We start from the raw sequence: 9970 nt of genomic DNA on the forward strand, positions 1-9970 counted from the left end.
GGTACCAGGATACTATAATTGGCAAGTAATTCTTAATGTTAAAATCAAGTAACCAGGATTAAGATTTAGATCTAATTGTTAAAATCCAGGATACTACAGTTAGCACGTAACTGTTAACTTTGTATGGGAATGCTATCATTACTCAGCATGCAACATTACTACACTAAAACAGCAGTAATGTTGACTGAAGTACATTTAAGCTAAAATTAGCATGCCAGGATGCAAAAGGTAGCATGTAATTCAAAATGTCAATAACTGAATGTACAGTACAGGCCAAAAGTTTGGACACACCTTCTCATTCAATGCATTTTCTTTATTTTCATGACTATTTACATTGTAGATTCTCACTGAAGGCATCAAAACTATGCATGAACACATGTGAGTTATGTACTTAACAAAAAAAGGTGAAATAACTGAAAACATGTTTTATATCCTAGTTTCTTCAAAATAGCCACCCTTTGCTCTGATTACTGCTTTGCACACTCTTGGCATTCTCTCCATGAGCTTCAAGAGGTAGTCACCTGAAATGGTTTTCCAACAGTCTTGAAGGAGTTCCCAGAGGTGTTTAGCACTTGTTGGCCCCTTTGCCTTCACTCTGCGGTCCAGCTCACCCCAAACCATCTGGATTGGGTTCAGGTCCGGTGACTGTGGAGGCCAGGTCATCTGCCGCAGCACTCCATCACTCTCCTTCTTGGTCAAATAGCCCTTACGCAGCCTGGAGGTGTGTTTGGGGTCATTGTCCTGTTGAAAAATAAATGATCGTCCAACTAAACGCAAACTGGATGGGATGGCATGTCGCTGCAGGATGCTGTGGTAGCCATGCTGGTTCAGTGTGCCTTCAATTTTGAATAAATCCCCAACAGTGTCACCAGCAAAACACCCCCACACCATCACACCTCCTCCTCCATGCTTCACAGTGGGAACCAGGCATGTGGAATCCATCCGTTCACCTTTTCTGCGTCTCACAAAGACACGGCGGTTGGAACCAAAGATCTCAAATTTGGACTCATCAGACCAAAGCACAGATTTCCACTGGTCTAATGTCCATTCCTTGTGTTTCTTGGCCCAAACAAATCTCTTCTGCTTGTTGCCTCTCCTTAGCAGTGGTTTCCTAGCAGCTATTTGACCATGAAGGCCTGATTGGCGCAGTCTCCTCTTAACAGTTGTTCTAGAGATGGGTCTGCTGCTAGAACTCTGTGTGGCATTCATCTGGTCTCTGATCTGAGCTGCTGTTAACTTGCCATTTCTGAGGCTGGTGACTCGGATGAACTTATCCTCAGAAGCAGAGGTGACTCTTGGTCTTCCTTTCCTGGGTCGGTCCTCATGTGTGCCAGTTTCGTTGTAGCGCTTGATGGTTTTTGCGACTCCACTTGGGGACACATTTAAAGTTTTTGCAATTTTCTGGACTGACTGACCTTCATTTCTTAAAGTAATGATGGCCACTCGTTTTTCTTTAGTTAGCTGATTGGTTCTTGCCATAATATGAATTTTAACAGTTGTCCAATAGGGCTGTCGGCTGTGTATTAACCTGACTTCTGCACAACACAACTGATGGTCCCAACCCCATTGATAAAGCAAGAAATTCCACTTTCCATTTTGTATTTGTCTGAACTGTTTGGGTTTTTTTAGGAGAGATACAACAACTACAACAACTACCCAAATGTAGAACACCTATATGAGTGTACATACATTACAAAGTGAACTTAAGGTACAGTCAATCAGTTCTAATTTTTTTTATATTGGACTTTGCACCACGTCTTCCCATGGTACATTTTAGAGAGTCCCTCGAGAAAACTTGACTTCGCAGGGGCCTAAATTCTCTTTAATTTTGTGCAATAGTCACATAGAGAAAGTTAAACATAAAGTTGAGGGTATAAACCACCCTACAAGTTTTGGGGACTATTGTGTAATGAGTATCACTTACCAGAGGCTTGGTCACAACACTGAGGAAAATGACAGGTGCAGCTATTAAACGGATGAATCAGAGAACACAGAAACTTTTTGCATAACCTTCTTTTTGACTTTCATAATAGCACCATTCATGGCAGCGTCATACCTCAATATTTTAACATGGATCAAGAGGTTCATTTGAAATCAAAAAGTACTCCCTCAACAAAAACAGCATCATCTCAACTCCATCAATCCATTTTTCAGCCCACTCATTTTGATGCCTGCTTAAAAAGCCATTTTTCTGCTCATACCAAATCATAATTGGCATTCTAATAGCAGTAAAATGACACAGATAAATACTCACCAATCATAGACACTACCAGCACTTTAGAATCATGTATCCCTTTTTACTAAAGTGGACGATTTCCTCTTCAAATCATCAATGAGTACAAAGATACCTGCACACGCATGCATAGAAAAAGACACATTTAACGCTCTCCACCCTCTTTCCTCCCATGAAATAACCCTTTTAAATGCAAATACCCAGGAGGCAACTGGCTTCTTATCATACGTTTCATTGTCTCCTTTGGGGTAGTGGGGTTGCGAGCTGTTTTGCTCTGCATCTGCATGTAATTGCACACATACAGGAACAAAGCAGCTTCGGAATAAATTACAGCAAAAACACTACATTAGGCGAGAGATGCTATTAATTCCAGCCGCTACATAGACGCACAGAAAGACAAAATTTTAAAGTTCCTCCAGAGGATAGCAGTGGCGGGTTCTTTAACTTGATGTATCGGTTGAGGACAGCTGGTCTAATTATCTTTGATTTATTTCAGTTTTGGGTTCCTCTGTATTTCGTCTGTAATGCCATGGGAGCTGTATTTTTTGTTGTCTCTGCCTAACCTGTTGTAACAAACCAGCCTTAACATTTAGAAGATGCAAGTATGAGAGAGATGCCAGTGCACACTTCAGCCTGACAAGTCAAACAGGTGTTTGGTGAAGAAATATCGCAGGTGTGTCGACTGTAAATGACAGCACAACACTGCCGCCACCTACTTTGCCTGGCAAAGCTCGGCCTACGTACTTAACAACCAATATTCTCACACTCGAAATTGACAAATTTTTACCCCAACTGTATAACTGAAAAACATCATTGAGGGAAACTTGACTTTCAAGCTGTTGTGACCATTCTGACTGTTATATGAGTAGATAAATCATCTCCTGCTCTCTTCTGCTCATATTGGACACATTACCATGAGTGTACTGTGGCAGGTGAACACTGCCATCTAGTGGCCATAGACAAAAATACAGCTGGAAACTCCATTATGTGTATCATACCAGGACACATTCATTCAGTAGGTGTAGGACAAGCCTTGGTGTGTTTAACTTCCCAAGTAACATCATTCCAATATGGAGTAATAGAACCACATGATTTCATGTATCATTCAACCAACAACACACAAAACATGCTACACATTTTTTGTCACGCTCTGCTTTTTCCCATCACTTGCTTTCATCAGAGCCTTTATGGCCCTCGCCCTCATTTCCAGCTCCAGAAGCTCCAGTTGCTGAATCGACGGCCGACACGCTGCAGGCGCGCGCCCCGAAACAGGTGCGCCTTGAACAGGTAAACTAACATCCGTGCACGGCAGAGGTGCACTCTGTTCCTTAGCTTCCTCTTTGCTTGAAGAGGACGAAAACGCTAAAATCTCACTGACGCTTTTGTCTATGTCGCTTTGGATGTCTTTCTTTCCACCTTCCGCTGGTTGAGAGCCCGTGGGAGGTTTAGGATTCACTGGGTCAGGGTTTACAACTGGGTCAGCGCCTTCCCTGCTGCTGTCCGCTACTTTCACCGCTCCGTCCACAGCTTTAACAGTCTGCTCCTCTTTGGGCCCTTCTATGTCGCTATCGTAAGTGTCTGCGTTTATGCTCAGGACGTCGCTCTCCTCTCCTGAACCGCCACCCTCTGTAAAGAAAATTACACCAAGATTTTAAATGTAAAATGGCCCCTTTTTAAAGCCTTTTTTCTGTCTTTGAAGTCTTTGATTGAGTGCCTGGGGGATGTTCTTCCAGCGCATTACGTATTAATTACCTTGCTTAGGGTCCTCAGTTTTTGCAGCGTCTTTGAGGCAAGATGTAGAGTCCACATTATTGTCTTGCCTTGATGTGGGAAAAATGAAAAAAATAAAATACACGTAAGTATGAGAAAAGTATGAAAACACACTCCACATTCACTTTGAAATTGTGCCCTGATAGTTCTCAAACTGTTCACTCACTGGCTCTCCAAAGTCTCTTCTGTGTTTTTGTCGCCATTTCCAGATGTCAGTTCTTCTCCTGCAACCAAACAGCAGATTTAAGTGAATGACATACTTTTGGACAGCTCATCCCAAAAACAAAAATACATATATTTTCTTACTTGCAGTGCTTTTTATCAATCTAGATTGTTTTGGTGTGAGTTGCCGAATGTTAGAGATGTCGGCCTTACCTCGAATATGTTGTAAGTAGATGGCACTCGGCTTGTGAGGCTCAAAACTCAACAGCAAAGTCTCTTTACAGAAATCATGAGTGTTACTCAAGATAATCCACAGACCTTGTTGTGAACAGTTTTATGTAGGAACTATTTTCCTATCACTGAACTACACCTGCCGACTGTATCACCACGCAGAAGGACACATGAATCTACTCATTGAGGAGAGGCTGGTGCTCGTGACAGTACGAGATGTAAACATCAATGGTGTCCTCCTCTAACTTTAGCTAACTTAGTGGTGCTAGTTGAGCCAACAGTCGATGCACACTTCCTTCTGTGCGGTGATACAGTTGGTGGGTGTTGTTCAGTAGAAAGAAAATAGTTCCTACATGAAACTGTTCACAACAAGGTCTGTGGATTATCTTGAGTAACTAGGTCATATATCTGGAAGAAGACATTGCTGTTGAGTTTTTCAATGTAGTGCCATCTAGTTCCATTGCATTCAAGCAAAGACAGACATCTTTATTATCTGAAACAATCGGCAACTCACACACAAAAAAAATCTGGACTAATAAATAGCACTACAGGTAAAAGAAAAAATATGTATTTTTAATTCTGGAATGAACTACCATTTAAAGATTGTTTCGTTCCACAAAGTATGTAGCTGTCAAACTTACCTGCTAGGATCTGTAAAAGATTTTTCTCTGAGATCGGCTCCAGTTGCTCCCAGCACATTTTTTTGATTTCCTCTAAACTAAAGTCCTGTGAATGACAATGTGTTTAATAGTATCTTTGACAATGGGCTGCTTTGATAGCCTCCCAAGCAAGTAGCAGAAGTCTACAGTCTGACATCTTTATCTGTTTTACATAACTGTTATCACTATCTGTTCAAAAATGTCTAGAGTCGACACAAATCTGTGTATGTTTTTAACTTCATTTTCTTTATGATACATCTCCATAGCTAATTTATAGCTATAGATAAAAAAACATAACCAGCAACTAAACACAGAGTATGTTAAATAACTAACAGCAATTCCCTGTCTAACTTAAAGTGATTTTTTTAAGTGATGTGGAAAACTAAAATGTATATAAGGTGACTTCTGAATCAGATGCAATGACATTTAATACAGTGTGCTTACAAAAAGATGGAACAAACCTTTTCATGCAATGATCACTATTGCTCAAAGTCCTGTTGCTTTTTCAGCAAAGCCTGGTGCTGTTGTAATGTAGCCAACAGTACAAAATATGGCCATAAATGTTGGAAGACAACACTTGGCAAAGCAGAAAATGTGGTTCTTAAAACCACAAACTACTGCCAGTAAAATGCACTGTGACAGCAAACTGCATTTGCCTCAGTTATCCGTGGACAGACATCTTGAAGACAACATGTAAGGAAGTCCAAAGCTACATCGCAACTGTTGATAAATGAGGCTTATTCCTTGGACCGGTTAAGCCTTTGTCCGCTGCTCCACAAATGCCTTTTGATCAGTACTTGACACATACTTTATTTATAAATGAAAACACACAAGTCTCAAATTTTAAAACACTGACAGCATTTCCATACATACCATACTGAGAGCATGAGTTCAAAATCATATAATATGTTGCGTTCATGCTCACACAATCACCTTGAGTTCATCAGGCAGCATTCTCCGTAGCTTCTTCTCCCCCAGCACACGCAGACACTGCTCCAGCATCTCCCGCCTGTCAGCGGCATAAGCAGTGATGGGCTTGAACAGCAGGTTGAGGTCAAGTCCCCCCTCCTCAATGTCACTGCCAATCCTGTCCAGCTCTGCGTCAGCGAGCTCATCCTTTGAGTCCTGCTTTGGAAAACCAACATGTTACTGAGACAGTGTCTAGAGTTCTTGAGGAAAGATGTAAGAGTAAGCAAAATGAAGGATATAAAGGTTTTGGAAACTGTAATAAAAAGGTTAAAATTTAGTGTTTAAGGTTTTTCAGATTCTGCTTTTTCTTTCTTTTTCTTTTTTTTGTGTGATAATATTACATGATAATAAATCAAACAGTGTGTAGACTTGCATTCTGTGTCAAACCAGTTTTACTTCTTTGTGTTCATTAAATTGTAAAAATGGCCTTAAGTGGACTTAAAAACCCTTCAACTGTTTCCCCGTAGACTGATTTGTGTTACCAAGTACTTAAAATGGAAAAGAATATGCAGATCACACAGCTGCAAACTTCGTTGACTAGTGGTTACATCAAGCTGAAACTAATACAGTAATGCAACAGCCCTCCAACAAGTCCTATGCCCTTTAATTAATCATGTTCAGTTCACATAGAGGATGTAGTTTGTGACGCTACTGAACTGTTACACTATGGTGTTTTTAGCATTTTGTCCATGCCATATTAATGTTTAAATCAGTTTTACCTACTTGAATTTCACGCCTGTTATATTTTTCATTTGAACGTGATGTGAAATTCTCAATCCTTGGGCAAACCCCTTGATTTTTTTCTTTAAATTTAAGCTTTTGTAGTGCGATAAATCAAACATCCAGTTTACTGTAATTCCTTGGTAACATTATTGGGCAAAAACGATTGTGCCAAAGTCTGATGATTTTTTTTTTGCTCCATGTTTGACTTGTTAGGGTGTATACAGACATAACCAACTTAAATTTAAGACAACCTTATATGAAATTAAAGACCAAACCTGCAATAGAAATACACATTACAGAAACATGTGTGTGTGTGTGTATGTGTGTGTGACACACACATGTAAGTACTTTCAAAGTAAACACTGATTTCAGCTCAAAATGAACAGCAAGGAAAATTGACAGCAATTGCGTGAGTTTAAGTTGAATGTATTTAATGTAAAAAGAAAAAAAAAAATCACATCACGGTCATGAATGCTATTTATTATTGCAACTCTTCAGTCTGTCCAATGATTGTAAACAGTCATTGTGAATGAAAATATTTAAGACCCATCGATTCCAAAACTTTTTAAGGTCTTATATTAAGAAAAATTATTTTTTAAGGACATGTAGACACCCTGTTTATCTACAACATCTTCAATAGCAGGCTACAGAAACCAAAAGTATGACAATACCATAGCCTATATTAATTTAAACAGCTACCTAAACCCTCTAGAGATAACAAAACAAGAAGCTAACGAGCATATTACTTTATGGGGATGTTAGTCCCAAAATAATAAGGCTATTTGGTTTCATTACAATCAAAGCGTGCATGTTATGACGTAGCAAATAAAGAAAAAACACTGACATCGAATGAACAGCTGAAAACTTTCAAGCTAATTAACTCAAACAAATGTAGCGTTACTACCACAGCTCGCCCAAGTTAAGCACAACATTCAAACGTGCTTGTTAAAGGAATTTACTTCAGGTAAACCTCTTTGTTTCGTCTCCTACAGGTCTACAAACAAACCTAACTACGGCAGCACGGATAAAACGTTACTGCAGTCTAAACAAAACAAGACGTTAGCACGACGCTAGCTTGAATATCTCACCTCCAAGTTAGCTTCCGCACTTCTTCGCTTGTTGCTGTCGTGTCTTTCTTCTGACTGCGAGTGTTTCCGTTTCTTTTCAGCGCTACTTGATTTCTTTTTGAGCATTTTTAACTTAAACACACCGGTACTTCTCCAGAAAGCTGTTTACTCGCAAGCTCCAGGCGAGCTCAGTAGTTTGAGTTGAATGACGCGGGGAAACTACGTCATTAGCGAGCGACGACTTCTTCTTCTGGTGTCGAGGACCTAACAGCCCAATGTCTTCAGCCACCGCCACCTCCTGGGCTGGGGTGTTTCTCCTTCATTTCTCAATCTACCAAGAAAAGAAGAAGAAAAAGGGAAATTCTTTTGATACACCCATCAGCAACTTCCATCTGGTTAATTTATGTTATTTATAATCATGACATCCTTATTTATCCCACAAGTGTGACTGCGTTTTTGTATCTTTCTTAGATTATCTTGTACATAAACTCAGAATTGCTTACAACTGTGGTAAAGCTTCACAAGCAGACTTATTAAATGAGCACTGCAGTGCTTGACTATAACCACATGTCTATCATTTGTGAATGCAACTGTAAGTTCCGACACTCTCGCTAACAAGTCTTCCTCTGGCCACAACAACAAAGACTGTCAGTCTGATGCTACACCACATTCTGTTAATGTTATAGCCGCACAGGCGTCTGTATTTTGACTGAACCTTGATGTGGCGTTCCAGTGACCTCTCAAGCTGTCGATAGAAGTGCAAATACATTCAAACTGTATCCCATCATCATTTTACACTTCAAAGCTCGCTCAGATGAGTAGTGACAGTCAATCACAAGTCCTCTTCCTGTATTTCACACGGTCTTGCCATCTCCTGGTTTCCATCTGCCTCACCATTTCATCAAATGCAGTGTATCGGATTCATTACTGCAGCAACCTTCAAACCTGCTGCCGCTGCTCATTTACATCGTTCAGGTTCTCACATTTAGAATCAGATGGTGCTATCCTCATTGGTAATGCGTGTTTGTTTCAAAGGAATTTACAAAGGACTCTGGGGTGGCATAATAATGACACATAGGTAACAAATGTTTGCGGAACTTGGGCTTATAATTATGCAAAACAATGAGACATATGAAAATGCACTGTCTCTGGCTGTGGTGCATTATGCATGGCCTGTAGAAGATATGTAAAACTGTGACATGAATCAAAAACAGTTAAAGGATCAACACAAGGATGATATATAAATATATATCCTCAGGCAGGTACATTTTTTAATATAATACAATTAATATTCATATAGTATATTACATGCTTTTGTAGGCAGCAACACAGTCCTTATATCCCCAAAAATCCATTAACTTAACTTAAAGAACAAGCTCTCATTAAGAACAGAGTAACAATACACTTCAGCAATAAACAACTCCCTTCAGTCTGCCCTCCTTATTGCCACCCAGGTAGCCACGTATTTCATTCAGCTGGACCGAGACACAGGTTTCAAGGTGGTGACGACACAAGCAGGCTGTAAATCACCCTAATTGGCTTCCCCGCCTCTGCCTGAAATAAGGCGGGAGCCAATGCAATGGCTGCCCGGGCACCATGGCGACAGCTGTCTCCACATAATGCAGGTTGTTATCCTGATGCCATCCGCCAAATTATGCAGTGGATATGGTGGGAGGTGCGCATCGATCACAATCACGTCACAATGTGTTTTCTTTGCAACATCTGCTCCCATGTGTCTGGATATCACCTCGTTAAAAGGGCAATGATGGAGCTGGCACTGTTGAAGGGGACACTGCATTGGAGAGGCATGAGAAGGATCAGGAAAACAACCACACTCTGTATATGTGTGTGCGTTCGTGTGCTTTTGCTATTTTTCTCATTTGATTTAGTTTAGCTGCATAATGCAAGTAAAATGAGGAATCACAGCGAGAAGCAAAAAAAAAAATTAAAAGACTGAAAGTGAAATTAAAAAGCTAGCGGAGCTCACTCCAAAGGAAACAAAGAAGGAAAAACTGAGAACATAAGTGAATAAGAAACTAAATTAAAACAAGCTCAGCACGGGAGAATTGTACAAAACACAGTGCAAAGTACATTCAGTTGAGTCTGGAGCACAAAAAACAATGAAGTAAATGTGTGCTGAGTGTGTCTGTAGTTTG

The 9970-nt window shown here is 40.2% G+C and overlaps 1 protein-coding gene across 2 annotated transcripts; it reads right to left on the reverse strand.

Moving 5' to 3' along the window:
• Positions 1-1804: 1804 nt before the first annotated feature.
• Positions 1805-8025, reverse strand: caap1 (caspase activity and apoptosis inhibitor 1). Of its 2 annotated transcripts, none has more exons than XM_033651745.2 (6): positions 7836-8025; positions 5989-6180; positions 5038-5122; positions 4170-4227; positions 3986-4053; positions 1805-3859 (listed from the first exon to the last, which is right to left on the reverse strand). In XM_033651745.2, exons 1-6 carry the CDS (start codon positions 7938-7940, stop codon positions 3363-3365), a joined length of 1005 nt encoding a protein of 334 aa, XP_033507636.2. In that variant the 5' UTR covers positions 7941-8025; the 3' UTR covers positions 1805-3362. The 2 variants fall into 2 exon arrangements, with proteins under 2 accessions (XP_033507636.2, XP_078020919.1); XM_078164793.1 differs by having other exon boundaries at positions 5989-6183.
• Between the last annotated feature and the right edge of the window lie 1945 nt (positions 8026-9970).

This window comes from Epinephelus lanceolatus, chromosome 22 (assembly GCF_041903045.1).
Source record: "Epinephelus lanceolatus isolate andai-2023 chromosome 22, ASM4190304v1, whole genome shotgun sequence".
NCBI classification, from domain to species: domain Eukaryota; kingdom Metazoa; phylum Chordata; class Actinopteri; order Perciformes; family Serranidae; genus Epinephelus; species Epinephelus lanceolatus.